The sequence below is a fragment of the Colletotrichum costaricense genome (genome assembly GCF_030867565.1).
Source record: "Colletotrichum costaricense strain IMI 309622 chromosome Unknown Scaffold_13.1, whole genome shotgun sequence".
Taxonomy (NCBI): Eukaryota; Fungi; Ascomycota; class Sordariomycetes; order Glomerellales; family Glomerellaceae; genus Colletotrichum; species Colletotrichum costaricense.
In genome coordinates, this window is record NW_026848242.1 from 545,827 (window position 1) to 561,999 (window position 16,173).

Sequence of the window (16,173 nt, forward strand, 5' to 3'; positions counted from 1 at the left end):
CAATGTATCCCTCTCTTCCGGGGGCGGACAGCGAGCCACCCTATTGGCGTCGCCCCCACCTTTTCCACGCCACTCCACACTGAGGTACGTCCTGTTGCTTCTGCAGCTTTTGGAGCTCCCAGCTCATGCGCTTTGCATTTCTCGCTGCTCAGGTACCCTAGAACGGGCCGGCCGGACCCCAAAAACCCGAAATATCCTGACCTCATCATCCGTACCGGCAAGCTCTCACTTGAGAAGGTCTCCCACCCGCATCACCACCGGGGGAACCACCAATCAACCAGCCCCGAACCTCGCAATGCCGCCTCCTTTACCACGAGCGCTCTTCCGGGCCCCAGGCCCCGCGGCGCAAACCTGCCTACGCTCAATCGCCCGTCCAAGAACATTCCCTTCAGCGCAATCATCACCATCATCACCACGCGCACCAACAACCCGTAAATTCCACACCACTTCCCGCGCCCGCGCCTCCGAACCAGCCCCCGACTTCCACTCCATAGTCGACAACCCCCCCGAACTCGTCCGCGCAGGAAACCGCCACGGCCCAGGCCTCATCATCCTCGCCCTGATCCCCATCACAGCCTTCGCACTCGGCACATGGCAAGTCCAGCGCCTCGGCTGGAAGACGGACCTCATCGCCAAATTCGAAGACCGTCTCGTCCGCGACCCCCTCCCGCTCCCGCCCAAGATCGACCCGGATGCCGTGGCCGATTTCGACTACCGCCGCGTCTACGCCACGGGCCACTTCCGCCACGATAAGGAGATGCTCATCGGCCCACGCATGTGGGAGGGCGAGCAGGGGTACATGGTCGTGACGCCGCTCGAGAGGGAGGGGGAGGGCACGACGGTGCTGGTGAATCGCGGGTGGATCAGTAAGGAGATGGCGGATCAGCGGCGGAGGCCTGGCGCGCTGCCCAGGGGGGAGGTCACGGTTGAGGGGTTGCTGCGGGAGCCGTGGAAGAAGAACATGTTCACGCCTGATAATAGACCTGATCGCTGGGAGTTTTTCTTTCCTGATGTGCACCAGATGGCGCAGCTGACGGGGAGTCAGCCTGTTTGGATTGAGGCTACTATAGGTATGTTGTGGCCTGTTTCCTTGTTTCCCTGGAATCTGAGCTGCCTTCTTGGGGGCTTGCTCTACAAGATACAAAGCTCATACTGACTTTCTTCATAGAGCACGAATTCTTCCGCATCGTGGACCTCAAGTCTAAGGGTATCCCTATTGGCAGAGCCGCGGAGGTGAATCTGCGGAACAACCATGCCCAGTACATCTTCACATGGTAAGTCCGACCAATCCCTGCTTCGTATATCATTCATCCCTCCGTGACGCCTCCACCACAGTCGGTACTAACATCCGACAGGTACGGTCTCGCATTCGCCACCTCAATCATGTTGTGGATGGTCGTAAAGAAACCCCCAACCGACACCGCGCGAAAGGTGCGCATGAATAAGCATTGGTAAGGATTTGCTCGGTTTTCCCTCATTGGAGGGACCAACATCGCAGTCGTAGTGGGAGCAAGTCGACCTCTTCAAGTCACTTCCTCCTGTCCGCCGTCGGTCACGCGACGGCGCTTCTTCCTCGGCTCCGCCGGTGGCAGCGGCTTGGGCATCCTCAACTCCTGCAACAGCTCTCGGGGCAGGTGTCTGTGTGCCAGTGAAAAGGGGGTCGTCGTCGAGCTAGTCTGGCGCTGTCTGTAAGGATATTAGACACCATTGTATTTGTACCAAAAGAACAAAAAGCTTGTGGATATAAAAAGGGAAACCCCCTTGCCCTCAAAAGACTGTCGATACCCCTGAATTGGAGCCTGCAAAGTTCGAATAGCGAGAACTTCAAAACCAGAAAAGACATACCGTCGCATGAGAGTGAGCATATCACTCTCATCAATAGTCTTGCGCTTGGCATGCTTCGCGTACGCAGACAAATCGTCGCCCAGCTGCTCAAAGAACCAGTCCGACGCCCTCTGAATCTCGGCCAGCGTGTCCGGGCTAATCTTGGTCTTGCCGATGCCGCTCGACTTGGCAAATGTGTTGGCCAGCCGCTTCACCACAGCGGGCGGCAGAGACGGGTACTCCACGTTGTACTTCGACAACTTTACGCCGCGCTTCGTCTTGCGCGGCCTCTGCTCTTGCTCCTGCTGAGCGGCGCTTACCTCCGTCTGTCCGTCCAGGTCTCCTTGAGTCGCTTCGGTGGGTTCGATGGGCGTCGAGCTGCGCATGTCGTAGTACGAGTTGCCGAAACCCAGGTCCTCGTCCAGCGGGACCGCTGGCTCGTCGTCTACCGGCGCAATGTTAAGCGACGGCTGGTCATCTGTGATTTCGGGCAGCGGTCGTGCCGGCGAGCTCTGCCCGTCCACCGCCATCATGAATGTCGTCTGGTTATCCGCGTCAACAGGCACCTCGAACCCAAAATCGCTGTCCCGCGCTGAAGCCAAAGTCTGCCGCCTCAAGTCTTCCTCCTCAACTCTGTTGTTCCCACTCTGTCAGTAATGAACCCTCGCCACCGCTAAGATATAGCCGCAAGACTCACCTGTCCAACGTATCCTCCGGCTCCCTCCCCTCCTCGTCCAACGCCCCAACCTCAAACGCAGGAAAGAACCCTTCCCCGCGATCATCATCATCGTCGTCGAGACCCCCGTAATTCCTAAACTCGCTCAACCTCGCGCTCCCCAACGAGATGCGCGACGGCTGATCCACATACGCCCGCCGCGGGAACTCAATTGTCGCATTCTCATCAATCTGCGACAACTCAGGCGCAACAAGCTCGTCCTCGTCGTCGTCCTCAACGTCGAGCGGTAACGACAACCGCGGCCTATCGATCGGAAGCTCGTCATCGTCGTCGTCATCGTACACCGTGCCCCTCCGATTCACCGTCCGTATCGGCAAACTCGCGCTCGGCCCCGTTGCTCTCGATCCGACATCGCTGGGCGACGAGGACGATGAGATGGGCTGCGTGGTGTGCTTCACCACGCGACTCAACCCGCGCAGGACATCGTGCAGCGACTCCCTCCGCGGCCGGAAGCTCTCGCGGCGTTTGTTCCCGCCGGGCGTCAGCGCGGCGGCGCGACGCTGGTCGATTGTGCGGTATGCTGCGCGGGCGTGGGGCGTCGCGGCGAGGGAGCGGCGGCCCGAGGCGGAGAGGCCTCGGTAGCCGCCGGCTGAGCTGCGTAGGGAGGAGCGTAGCGGGTTGTTGCTGTTGTTGTTGGAGGGCGTGCGTGGGAGGAGGGAGGCGCGGCTGGAGGGGGGGTCGAGGCTGAGAGCGCGGCGGTTCGGGGTTACGGTGTCGAGGGCGGAAGAGAAGAGGGGGTCGTCGTCTTCTGCGCCGGCGGCTGCTGCAAGGCGCGGGTTGAGGGGGGTTGTGAATGTTGGTGAGGAGGACATCGTGCGGGTTTGGCTTGCGACGGGGTCGCCGTGCGCCGGTGTGGTTGTGGTGTTTGTGCTCTCGGAAAGCTCAGGGTGTTGGTATGGATCTGAGTTGGGAGGACGTGATGATGGTTGGGACGTGATCGTCCTGTCGCGAGACAATCAGGTCGCCGGACGGGCTTGCAGTGTGCCGACGTTAATCTGTCGCAAAAGCGATCGGAAGTGACAACGGGTGGTGTGGAGTTTGTCGACGGTGATATGAGGTGGGCGCGGCGTCAAGGTGCCCCCCACTGTCTCGGAACTTTACCTTGGGAAGACGCGATTCTCGACGCGCCTACTGAGGTGCGGCGGATGTCATCAAAAAGGCAGATTGGCGCACAGACCATTTGAGATATCCGGTATATCGGCCCCACTTCGCCGGTTCTTCAACGGGACACGGGGGTTCCCACAGCTACACCGTCCACAGGAAAGACGGCCAAAAATTAACCTCATCGACGAGTCCTGCCACTTGAGGATTTCAAAAAAGAGCATTGATTCTCGCAGGCCATGTCCACACGAGTGTTGGCTTTTGGTCTCCTATATAAGGCAATTCCATCCCTAAGAGCCCATGATCTCCACGGCGCCTGAATCCGCGGCGTATGCCATTTCTTTCTTCTTTGTCTTGTCGGCTCTGTAAGAATCAACTTGCATGGGAAATTCTGCCTCGGCCATCGCCGTGAGACTGATCAATAGGAGCTGCAACGCCGCCATGCTCACTGTTGTGTCTCGCAGGGTCTCACCAATACTGAAAGGTTGAATGCCATACTCGATGGTCCCCTTGATTGGTAACAGGGTTCTTGGTCTCCTCCCGGCCTTGCCCTCAGCCGTTCCGATCGTGATGGTTGTCTGCACTCCCGAGGGACGCTTGTATGCCTAACATCTGTCTCTGCCTTCCTCTAGAGCCTCCAGTGTGGCCGTCCTCACCAGGGCCTTCTCTCGTGGTGTCCCTAACAAGGCATCCATCGAGCAACGACTTTGAGCAGCAACTCTCGCTTCTCGGGTCTTCTGATATAAAATGGTTTCGCGGGTGTCTGTTCCTTGAGCAGAGCTCGTATTCAATTATCTTACCTCGGGCAATCTATAGTTCTCTCCTTCCTCTCCTCAGCTTCTCTATTACTTATAGCTTCCTCGATGAATAATCTCGGGATAAGTCTGTCAATACGCGCCCTTCTTGACACCGTGAACGCCCTTTATTTCATTTAAGAAAAGCTTAGACTAGCTTCCATCACCACTGGGATTGCAATGGCGGCGGGAGCTAGAGTTAGAGCCTGGAACTATTTCCCTCCTTGTAGAATCGACACTAGGTACAATTTGACATCATAGCAAAGTGTTCATCCACATCAAGGCACTTGCTTGGGTAGGAAGTAAAATTCTTCATTAACAAAGGATGGAGATAATATATAGAAGTCATTGAATATGAGATGTTTGTACCAGGGATTAACAAATCTCTATCTAGAGTCAATACTTTGGGCATCATTTCCCAATATCTCATAACAAGATAAGTACCAGCTCACGCCTCTTATCAACCCCAACCAACGCTCTTAAATTACCACTAGTCATAGCTCAAATATTCATTCAAGAAAATACTCACAAAAGTGCGAGGCATTATTTGGGTACTATTATGACCTCCGTGATCAGCATATATCGTACAGGCTCACGAACGCGTAGGAGAGCTTTCATTCATCCCCGCCAAACGGATTTCTTTCTTCCTTTTGCCTGCGAACGGTAAGATCTGGGAATCCAAACCAGCGACAGTTGTCTTACCTTCGGGCCACGAGTACAGATGTCCCTTTTATTCCTAGTGTAGAAGCATCGGCGGGCTTGGTCATATACGCCCTCGCCTATGCTCTGGTAACCAGGGTTGCTTCGCTGCAAGGAAGTATGTGCTCCCAAGGACCTAATCGATGTTTTCGATGAAGTGCTGCCTTATGTATCTTAGAGAGTCAGAGTGCAGGGCCTGCTTTACCTGTTCAACCCTCACATGCTATCTGCGGATCATTGCCGGAGCCTTCAATCTCGATTGTCATTGAGGCAGAATACTGAGGTCGATGATCGTCCTTTGGCAGTCCAGGGTCTGCTCGAACTAGGCCTTCCAAATCCCGACTGGTGTCTGGATAATGCTCACCCGCTCTATCACGGAACTTCCGACCTCGCATTCAGCCTGTCTACCGAGGTGGAGAACATTTATAGATTGTCTAGATTGCGGAGGTCATCTCTCCAAACATCGCGAGATAAGAGAGATATAAGATCAACGTGATCCGTCGCCGAAGGCAATGAATACGGCCTGCGATGAACTACATCACCGACTAGAATCCACCTAACAATCACCTCACATCATAGCGCCCAACAATCAAACGCACACTATGACGGACAACCTCATCCTCTTAACCGGCGCAACAGGCTTCGTAGGCTACAAAACCCTCATCACCGCCCTCGAAGCCGGCTTCCGCGTCCGCTGCGCCGTGAGATCCAGAGCCGGCATCGACAAGATCCTAGCGGCGCCGAGCATCAAAAGCAATAACCCATCAAAAGACCAGCTCTCCTGGACAATTGTACCCGACATCTCCCACCCGGGCGCATACGACGAGGCCGTCCAGGGCGTGACGTACATCATTCACTGCGCGTCCCCCGTGCCCACCTTCGGCAAAGACGAGCGCGTTGGAACGGAAGAGGAGGTGTACGTCAAACCCGCCGTCGCCGGCGTCCTCGGTCTCCTCGAGAGCGCCAAACGTCACGCGACAAGCACCCTCACGCGCGTAGTCGTCACGAGCTCGATCGTGGCCGTCATTCCGATGGAGTGCTTCATGGGCCAGGGCCTAGACCGGCCGGCCATTGATGGAGAATCCCGGGTGGCGACACCGGTCGCCCCGTTCGGATCCGGATTCGGAGCTTATCGCGCGAGCAAAATCGCCGCCCTGAGTGCTTCGGAGGCCTGGGTGAAGGAGCACGCTACAAGTACCAACTTCGACCTCATCTCCGTCATCCCGGCGTGGATCTGGGGCCGCGACGAGCTATCGACGACAGCCGAGTCGCTCCTTTCGGGGTCAAACAGCGTGCTGCTCGAGTACTTACGAGGCAGAAAGAGCGACACGCCCATCCTCTCCAGCTTCATCTCCGTCGACGACGTTGCTGCGGCACATGTAAATGCATTGTCCCCATCGGTATCCGGCAAGCAGAGTTTCCTCTTGGGCAGGCATGTAGCCATAGAGGAAGCCAGGGCCATCGCGATGGAGAACTTTCCCCAGGCGTTTGCGGATGGCGTCTATAGCGCGGACGGCAGCCAACCGACTATCAGCGTACCGACGGATGCTTCCGAGGGCGAAAGACTGCTTGGCCGTAAGTTTGCAAGCGGGGAAGACATGGTGAGGGATGTAGCAGGCCAATTCTCGCAGCTTGTTGCGAATTAGTCCGTAACCTTTTGGAAGACTAGCATGTGCAGCAGTCCATGGTTTTCTTACTGGTCGTTAACCCCGTATCAAACGAGACGAGGCCATGTTCCTCTAGGCTCTTGAGAGGGAAAAGGTCGTGTTGCATTCCAAGTCTCAAACCGGATCCAAGGAACAGATACAGTCGACGGGCATCTTGAAGCTCACAGCCTCACCTGCGACTGGGTGAGGTGAAGACAGACCCAGCTCGCCCTTGCCGGCGATCCCGTGCGTCAAGCTATCTGACAAGGTGATGTGATGGCGTCCGTGTGCTAGAGAGCGTAACCGGGCACGATGGGGAAACGGGTACGGTTACATGTGAAGAAGCGATCTGTGCGACGTGCGGCGGATTGGACCGGGTTTGTGACGGGAAACAAGCGACACTTGTCGAGCGTTTCGACGAATGTTCTTCAAGAGCCAGCGACTTATATGCCTTGCCGGGTTGAAGGTCCGGAGGGTCTCTTCCTCAGCATATTAAGAATGGCCGCAACGCAAGAGTTGATGGGTTGAAAGTACTCGTCGCCAAGGAAGTCAATGATCTGACCCGTGTTTCCTTGACTTGACAGGAGGTGTCTGACAAGGAAGAGATAGGACGGGTTAGTGTGATAGAGATCAGAAAAAGTCAGTCAGTGTAGAACATATGGATAGCTCTGGTCTGATGGTCCTGAAAGGCCTATGCCAGTGGGTCTGTTGGAACGTCGAACGGCGAGTCACTTGGCAAGTGGACATTTCCTCAATGTAGAAGCCCTCGAGGGTGGTGGATCAAGACGGCTCAATATCTGTGTCCTTTGACGTCAAGGCGAGGGTAGATGATGTGAACCGATAGGTCGCCGAATTCAATGCCAGCGCTAGGCCGTTCAATTTCGGCGAATCAGACTAGGCGCCTTTTCGCCTCGAACTCGTCAATCTCAATATTGCGGAGCAGTAATACGGATACTCTATAATCTGTAGCGTGTGATATGACAATATGGATTTGAAGATGTGGATGTGAGTGAGAATGCGCATGTCCAGTTAGATGGATCAGCGCCAGAGCCGGGTACTCCTTGTGAGAGTTCGAGTCGGCAAGGTCGGGTGGACGGGTTGGAAGGCGAAAAGAAGGAGCTTCAAAACGTTCCTTCAAGTGTTCCATCAGAGGCAGAAGTTTGTTACAAGACGTGCGTCAAGTGGCGCCTGAACTCTCATTCTGGGGCGAGCGAGCGGGCGGGCGGGCGGCGAAGGGGACGGACGTTTCTCTTGCATGTGTGAGTGTGTGTATCCCGTACTCCGTACTGCGTATTAGTGTGTGAGTGAGTGTGTGTGGATTGTGGAATACTTTAGCCACAGCGCGGCAGAAAGGCGAGACGAGACTGGTGATGGAGACGGTTAGATGGAGATTGACAGGAAACAAAGGAGGCGTGACCCGACTCATCGTCACAAAGGAAACGGAAACAACGCCTGCGTAGGTACCTCAGGTCGCGTCTTGGGAGCGACCTACTCCCGTGGTTCAGTATCCGTAGTCTGTAGCAAAGACCTTTGGTGGTGGTGGGGGGGCAGGAGAGTTGGCTCCAGGTTGGCAGTGGCTAACTGGATTCCTAGAGGCTGCCGCGATTGACAGATATCGTGGCCCGGCCCCTGGCAAGTTTCGCAAAGCCTCCCAGTTCGATGGACGGGCCGGGGCTAAGCCGTTTTGAGAGTATGTGTCCACTTTTACAGTCGAAGGCCCTTCCACCCCTTGACTGTGTCTCCTTCCCTTTCAGTTTCCTATTGCCTGTTCAGTGAGGTGACGTTGAAATGGGAGAGCCTTCCGTTTCTTCAGGAAAGCACGCGTCCATCGAGGAGAACGGCAAGAAGTTGCTCGTGAGGGAAGGAAAGGTGGCCCGCTGTATCCGTATCCGTACTTGACGGTGTAATAGGCCGGACTGACCTGATTTTCTGATGATTTACTCCTGAACAGTCCCAAGGAGGGAAAGATGGCCGATGCGATGATCCAAATTGCAAAGTGAGAAAATGGACGGTCGGCCGGTGCGATTATTGAATATTGGACATTGACGGGGCCCTCAGGGATTAACCAAGGCTCCCCTGGGATGCCGCGAGAGCTCCCTGTGCGCGCTACTTTTTAGCTCTGGCTCATCACGAACCGTCAGTGGTGACATTCGAGGTACATACCTACCTTGATTTCCCTTCCGAGCTTACCTTACCTCACTGTTCAAGCCATGAAAGAGATGGATGGAGCTTTTGACAAAGCGAGCGGATGTTAGAGTTGATGAGTGACTTCTGCATTGCCCCGTTGTGACCGTGATATGAAATGGCGGCTAGAACTCCTGGTTAACATCGTGAAATGGACCAGTAGAGTTTTCGTATACATCAGATCGGTGCATACGCGCCTCCATGTTGGAGATATCGTCATCGTCATACCTACCTTAACGACTGATCGGATGAGAGGAGTCGTGTCGAGTCGACATGATAGTGAGCAGGTCCCAGCGGCACCCAATCTCATCAAGTAGGTAACACGATGCGCCATGGATTTGACGTTTGTTTAGCGCTTGACACATTTGCGCTCTTGTTCAGGCATCACCATTCGTCTGGGTTGGTTTCTTGGGATAGCATCCCTAGTCAAGGTCATCGCGTTTCCAGAGTGAAGTTCTGGTTCCAAAGTAGCGGCGCCATCGCTTAGCTACCTAGGTGTCCGTAAAGGTTGAACAGTTTTCTTGTTTCCCTATCAACGTCTCATTCCCGTGACGATCCCAGGCAGAGTCCAGGTCGAGTTCGGTTCATTCCTCGAGGTACGACATTGGCATCGTCATGAGCCGCTCTTAGTGGTTGGTGTTTGTTGCACGTACCTCTGAGTACCTCATCTGCCAGTGGCCCGTCAAAAAACCCCCGCCGACAGCAAAGCGCCAATCGCAGCACCAACCACCGACGACGGAGGTGAGAGGTCAACACGGACCACCCACACCGCCGCCAACCACAAGTATCGGTAGGTATTGGATCCATCCATCCAGACAGATCCAGATCCAGACCCAGTCCGGGACCCAACACCAGCCTCTCTTTCCTTGAGAGTAAGAACTTGCTCTTGCCTCCTGTTTCCTTAACTCGCTTTCCGCCTCCAAGGAAGGAAGCAAGCAAGCGTGGGAAGGCACCTCCTACATCATCGCCGACCATCTACCTTAGTGTCTGTCGGCAGACAATCCCCGCATGGTTTCAAAGGTTAACACCTACAATGGAAGGACAAGATACTCCATCTCGCTCGCATCTTCATCTTCGTCCTCAGACGGGACCCGACCAATATTGACCACCAGAAATTCAGAACCCACATCTTACCTACCGTCCACCGTCCACCCCCCGAAGAATTCCGCCGCTGACTGGCCTGCGCCGTGCCCGCCTGCCGGATCTTGACCACCCAATCCAGCCTGTCCTCCTTTCCAAGTCCCAAATCCATCCCGCGCCTTCAAACACCTTCAAACGCAGTGCAGCGTCCACTGGTACCTTGCACGGTGCCTTACCCAAGGTACTTCGTGCAAACCTCAAGTTCTCTCCCTTGGGCCTGTGAACCGCCAGTGACCTCCCACACGCGCCCGGCTGGTCTCATCCTTCTCGCCTCACCTTGCACACCATCAGATCCATCCAGTCAATCAAATCAATCATCTGCTATGCCAAACTTACCTTGATCTACTACCGTCCAGTAATGAGTCCGTCAGTCTTCGTCTGATCGCGACGCATTGCTTCCATTCTCCATTGGCAACTCTACCTAGGACCCCCAACTCAGATATTGCGAACCTGTAACTCTTTGCCCTCTTTGCCGCCGCTTTCCCATTGGATTGGGATCACTGGTCAATAGGTCGTTACAAGGTAAAGCACGTTGACGCCGAAACTGTTGCAGCCAGGAGCTCCTTGCTGCCCGCGACGCACTGCACTGCAGCGCATCGCATCGCATCGCAGACCGCACACCGGTACGTGCCACCCATATGCCCCCCTCGGCTTCCCCTCCTTCCCAAACCCGCGCCTGGTTATCTGTGTAAGTACCTCTCTACCGCTCTCTACCGCTCTCTACCTACGTCGGGGGAGCAAGGTACCTTACCTTACATTACCTAACCAAAGGTACCTTGGTTTTCAGCGCTTCTTGCCTCATCCTCACCTCACTCGCCTCGTATCTTGCCAAACCTTTGCCTTCCGTTGCCTTGACTTCTATTGCTTGTTCGTCACTTTGTGTTTGTACCTTACCTACCTAGCCGTTGTGTGCTTTCTCTGTACCTATCCATCATCCATCGTTGGCAATACCCGCCATCTTCTCCCAATCCACTATAACCAATCTCTTGAAATCTCCAGTCAATCGTGCTTTGCCTCGATATCGCTCACTGCCACGGCCGGCTGCTTCCACTGCCACCGCCCTCTTGTCTTCTTTGTTGTTCAAACTCAACTCACACAACGTGACAACCCAACATCCCATCCCGTCTTCAGGTTCTCTTCAACACTCTTTGTAGCTTGCTGCGGCCGGGACACACTCCCACCTCTGACAGCAAAAGTAAAGTAGCCGCCAACCTCGAAACATTGAATCCCTATCCCATCAGCAGTGACTTCCTTGCTGCTCTAATCTGGATCCGTCCAGTACCAATACTGCGTACAGCACACTGCCTTGGTGACTGTCTCTCATTGCATCTTACCTTATCCTGGTGAGTGTTTTGTCCTGCCTGGTCTGGGCTGTCCTCGGGCTCGCTCCTCTTCTCTCATCCTTCTCCTCCCATCCGTACGGATGGATACTCCTCTCCTCAGACTCCTCTCCCGTTGTCCAACGCTTTCCCTTTCCCACCACCTTCAACACACCCCCGTCGGCTTCTCCCCCCTTGCCCTGTCCCAAGACCAGACAGACCCCGTACCAAAAGGTACCTACCTAACTACCTACGTCGGACCAAGTTACTGAGGTAGCCATTCCCATTCCACCTCAGCACTGCTCTCGGGCTCTCCTCACCTTGCCTTGCCCTTACCTCACCACCTCACCTCATACCTTTCCTTCCATTCCCTGGACCTTACGACGACCCTACCGCACTACTACTCTAAACCGCCTGCCCAGCGCCAGTGTGCCCAGTGCCCACCCCGACCCCCTCCACTTCCCTTCCCTCAGGTTTCCCAATTGCCCCCATCCCCACTTTCTTTGCCTGAGAAGAAGGTTAGATATACAGGGTACCGTTATCACCCTTCCAGCTTCACCTCCTGCGGCACTAATCCCTTCCGCTGTGTCAAAACATTTCTGACCTCGACTTTTTATGCAGCCATCGGAACCCACCAGAGCTCAGACTCCCCATCTCCAGTCGTCTTTTGCTGCTGCCGCGCAGTGTGCCTGCTTCGTTTTCTTCTGCCACCTTACGCCAACTCTGCTCACTTCCATCTGTACGGATACCCAAGTCCCAAACTCTCACCTCACACTCTCATACCCTTTGACTCTTTCTCTCGCCTACCTTACCTCGCTCTGTATCCGACCCTAACCTTGCCGTCAAACAGAGACTCGTCGTCTAGACCCTCCTGCTCTCGCCTCGTTCCTTCCGCTCCTGCTACCTGGAACCTGAATCTCTTTTGCCGCTTTGTCTGTTCGACACGACGCGACACGACACGACGCTTGTCGCCAGCCCAGGCCGCCCACATCGTACCATACTATACCAAAGCTCTCTATACCACACCCATAATTGCGATTCCTCAGGACCAAACACACATCTGAGCAACCACCGCCTAATCCAAACGCTCGCCAATTCTCCTTGTCCCTCCAACCTGGTGTCACACTTGACTTTGCAGAATCCCATTTCGGATCGATTTCCAATTCGCCGCCGCTTCTCCTAACCCAACCTGCGAACTCTATTCGCATCAACGACTGTCGTGGAATCCAACTACACATCGTTCAGAATATCACAGAAATGGCTCAGCCAGGAGTCCAGTCATTGAAGGTGCGTCGCGCTTGGCGACACCCATCATCCTGATATCGATAGTTGGGAAGGAGCGAATCGCTAATGGTGTTGTGATCTTGCAGTGCGTGGTGACAGGTGACGGTGCTGTCGGAAAAGTAAGCTGCTCCCATCATCATACCCCTCGGCATCTCGCGACTAATCCATCTTGTAGACATGCCTGCTTATTTCCTACACAACGAACGCCTTCCCCGGCGAGTACATTCCTACCGTGTAAGCATTCTGCATGTCGATTGATGATGGAGTTCCAATCTGACCTCGAGCTTCTAGCTTCGACAACTACTCGGCGAGTGTGATGGTTGATGGAAAGCCGATCAGCCTGGGACTTTGGGATACTGCTGGTCAGGAAGATTACGACAGACTGCGGCCGCTTTCATACCCCCAGACCGACGTCTTCCTCATTTGCTTCTCCATTGTCAGCCCGCCGTCATTTGACAACGTCAAGGCCAAGGTACGGCATCCTGCACCACGACGACCACCACCACCACATGGAGATCAGCACTAATTTGATGCAGTGGTACCCCGAGATCGACCACCATGCGCCAAACATTCCCATCATCCTCGTCGGCACCAAGTTGGATTTGAGAGAGGACCCCAACACCCTCGAGTCCCTCCGCCAAAAGCGCATGGAGCCCGTTTCCTACGATCAGGCCTTGGTTTGCGCCAAGGAGATCAAGGCACACAAGTACCTAGAGTGCTCTGCCCTGACACAGAGAAATCTGAAGAGCGTTTTCGATGAGGCTATTCGGTGAGGATTCTTCAGTGCCAATGTGTCAGAGTAAATAGCTAACCTGGAATTAGTGCCGTCTTGAACCCTCGCCCGGTCGCTACGCAGAAGAAGAAGTCCAAGTGCACGATTTTGTAAACGCCTTTGACTTGACCTCAAGCGTTGCGGGTTAACATTTGGATTGGCGTTCGGCAGTGTATAACACGCCTAGTTCTCTGCTGCCTTTTCGTCAGGGCTCAACCATGTTGCACAACCCGGTGCCTCACGCTTATCCAACGAGAAGAGACACTTATTTTCAGAGGCACAACCCCATTCGAGAGCCCCCCGCTGAGCACAGCCTGCGAAGATCGCAACAAACCCCCAAATATCAGATTTTGCCCACCTGCCACACCGAATTTGTGAATGACACTCGTGGTGTCTCTGGAATCGGCCATGGCAGTTGAGCAGGATCAGTGCTTTCGTTATTGCTCTTTTGTCCCGTTTCCGGGAGCAAAAGGCGAAGAAGAGAATGACAGACACAATGGGGCATCGTTGGTAGCAGGCATGCTTTGCAACACAACAACACAAGGATATCCCACGTTTTCTGTAGATAGCACTCACTCTCACAAAGACACTACTTTTTTCATGGAGGAATTTAGACACTGGGTCAGGAAGGGATGAGCTTCGTCTTGAGAATTGACTGCCATTGCAAATGCACTTGGGTATTGGATGCGTGAGAATCTTGATGTTGCTTGCAATGCTTTGATGGCTCTATTGATCTCCCTTTTTTCTATACCACAACTCCTGGTTCCTTGATCCAGAGGTGTATATATATCCAGATCCAGCTTTTTGTTCATCAGTCCAACAACGACTAAATTACACCTTTCCAACATACATGCCCGTTCGTCCATCCTTCCGTCTACTGATACATCATGGCCAAGCGACTGGGGTGGATGCTATCCTGCTGGGAGTTGGCCCCACCCTGCTTGGCCCTCTCCTTCTTGTACTCCTCCTCCTTTTGCATGCGCCTGTGGCGGTTCTCGTCGAGCTGGACGTTGCGCTCCTTGATCTTGTCCTTGCGGAACTTGCTCTTGCCTCCGCCGCCGGCGCTGTTGTTTGTTAGCTGAAGTTTACATCAGGGGAGGCAGGGGTTGGTTTAGGAGAGGTAGAAGGAGGGTTGGGATCAGGGTAGGATGGTGAGGGCTAGGGGTGAAGTAATACGGGACGCAAACGTACGAAAGCTCGAGGTTGATCTGGCGCGCGGGCGAGAGGCCGTCGTCGAACGAGGTGTGGTGCATCTTGTCGAGGCAGGTGCGCATGTTGGAGCCGTTGGAGAACTCGAGAAAGGCGATGCCGCGGCAGACGTTGGGGTTGCCGTCCTTGTGGAGGCAGCGGATGGCCGAGGGCTTGTAGGCTGCGAAGTGGGCGTTGATGGAGTCCTTGTTTGCCGTGTAGGGGAGGTTTCCTGGGGGGGTTGAGAGAATGGTTAGCTGGGCGTCCATACTTGTTGGGTTTGGAGGTGGTGATGGTGATGGGAGGGATGTAGGCTGGACTCACCGACGAAAACAATGTACTTTTCCCTCTTTCCTCCCTCGGCGGTCTCTTCTTCTTGAGCTGCTGGCTCAGCCGCTGCTTCTTCGACAGGGGCCGCTGCCGCCGGCGCAGCCTCGTCCTTTGCCTTCTTCGCCTTCTTTGACTTTTTCTCCTTCTTCTCCGTCTTCTCCGTCTTTTCCTCGGCGACAGCAGTCTCTACACCATTGGCCTCAGTCTCGGTCTCTGCAGCGGCCTCCTTCTTCTTCTTATCCTTCTTCTCTTTCTTGTCCTTCTTCTCCTTCTTCTCCTTCTTCTCCGTCTTGACATCCAAATCTTCCTTCTTGCTCTTCTTAACCTTCTTCTCTTGCGCGGGCGGGTCAACGTCCATTGCGTCGGCGTCTGCTGATGCGTCCTCTACGGCGGCCTCGGCGGCTTTACGCGCTTCCTTTTCCTTGCGCTTGCGTTCCTTCTTTTCGGCCTTTGATTCCTCGAGGGCGATGAATTCTCCGCCTTCGGGTGCGGATTCGGCGGCGGCCTTCTTTTCCTTCTTTTCCTTCTTCTCCTTCTTTTCGGATTTGGACTTCTTCGTCGAGGACTCGTCTGCGACGGCGGCGGCGTCGGCCGTGGGCTCGGCGCGCTTGCGCTTCTTGGAGAGTTCTGCGGAGGCCATTGTTGCTGATGCTGGGGCCTTGGACTCGAGGAAGATTCGAGATCGTTGGTATGAAGTGTCGAATTGAACGAGAACAACAAAGTTTGGGATTGTAATTCGAAGGGTCCCGTAGCGGTCACCGTACTGTGGAGTAAGAAACGACGCGGTCAAGAAGGGGTGACTTGGTTCAAAATATTTCCCTTTTGAAAACTGTTGCCCAGAGACTACCTACGAACTTCGGGGGACCAAAAAAAAAGTTTCCGTGTGGGGACGCGCGAGCGATAAGAAAGGATAAGGAGCGGCGGGCAGCGATTAGGAAACTTTTATGGGACTGAGTGACCGTGCTTGGCTGGCGCGCGCTCACTCGTACACCGGTATACATGCGGCCGGCCTGTGGGGTACGATTCTATCGGAGGCGGGATCTCGGGCAGGGAGAGGGGAGTATGGAATGGACATTTGGATTTCGGCATTGGAGTGGTTCGTTCTCTTCTGGCTCAGTTTGTATCGTTTCTGTGCTGATGAGATTTGGCTTGACTT

General features: G+C 54.6%; 6 protein-coding genes across 6 annotated transcripts; 4 read left to right on the top strand and 2 right to left on the bottom strand.

The window, feature by feature from the left end:
* Positions 1 to 295: 295 nt before the first annotated feature.
* On the top strand, positions 296 to 1,455 carry CCOS01_11624 (SURF1 family protein; the record flags this gene model as incomplete). Its single annotated transcript, XM_060459777.1, has 3 exons — positions 296 to 1,070; positions 1,169 to 1,274; positions 1,356 to 1,455. The coding sequence occupies 3 exons, from the start codon at positions 296 to 298 to the stop codon at positions 1,453 to 1,455; spliced, it is 981 nt and encodes a 326-aa protein (XP_060309608.1).
* Positions 1,456 to 1,523: 68 nt separating this feature from the next.
* Positions 1,524 to 3,372, bottom strand: CCOS01_11625 (uncharacterized protein; the record flags this gene model as incomplete). Its single annotated transcript, XM_060459778.1, has 3 exons — positions 1,524 to 1,686; positions 1,846 to 2,457; positions 2,522 to 3,372. 3 exons carry the CDS (start codon positions 3,370 to 3,372, stop codon positions 1,524 to 1,526), a joined length of 1,626 nt encoding a protein of 541 aa, XP_060309609.1.
* Positions 3,373 to 5,756: 2,384 nt separating this feature from the next.
* On the top strand, positions 5,757 to 6,800 carry CCOS01_11626 (reductase; the record flags this gene model as incomplete). Its single annotated transcript, XM_060459779.1, has 1 exon — positions 5,757 to 6,800. One exon carries the CDS (start codon positions 5,757 to 5,759, stop codon positions 6,798 to 6,800), a length of 1,044 nt encoding a protein of 347 aa, XP_060309610.1.
* A 4,907-nt stretch (positions 6,801 to 11,707) lies between these two features.
* Positions 11,708 to 12,507, top strand: CCOS01_11627 (uncharacterized protein; the record flags this gene model as incomplete). Its single annotated transcript, XM_060459780.1, has 2 exons — positions 11,708 to 11,975; positions 12,065 to 12,507. Coding segments are annotated over 2 exons (711 nt in total), but the record flags the coding sequence as incomplete, so codon positions are not given.
* Positions 12,508 to 12,700: 193 nt separating this feature from the next.
* Positions 12,701 to 13,613, top strand: CCOS01_11628 (Ras family protein; the record flags this gene model as incomplete). Its single annotated transcript, XM_060459781.1, has 6 exons — positions 12,701 to 12,730; positions 12,814 to 12,846; positions 12,903 to 12,961; positions 13,019 to 13,199; positions 13,264 to 13,496; positions 13,550 to 13,613. The coding sequence occupies 6 exons, from the start codon at positions 12,701 to 12,703 to the stop codon at positions 13,611 to 13,613; spliced, it is 600 nt and encodes a 199-aa protein (XP_060309612.1).
* A 760-nt stretch (positions 13,614 to 14,373) lies between these two features.
* On the bottom strand, positions 14,374 to 15,657 carry CCOS01_11629 (RNA recognition domain-containing protein; the record flags this gene model as incomplete). The annotated part of the gene is made up of 3 exons (XM_060459782.1): positions 14,374 to 14,563; positions 14,691 to 14,919; positions 15,012 to 15,657. 3 exons carry the CDS (start codon positions 15,655 to 15,657, stop codon positions 14,374 to 14,376), a joined length of 1,065 nt encoding a protein of 354 aa, XP_060309613.1.
* Between the last annotated feature and the right edge of the window lie 516 nt (positions 15,658 to 16,173).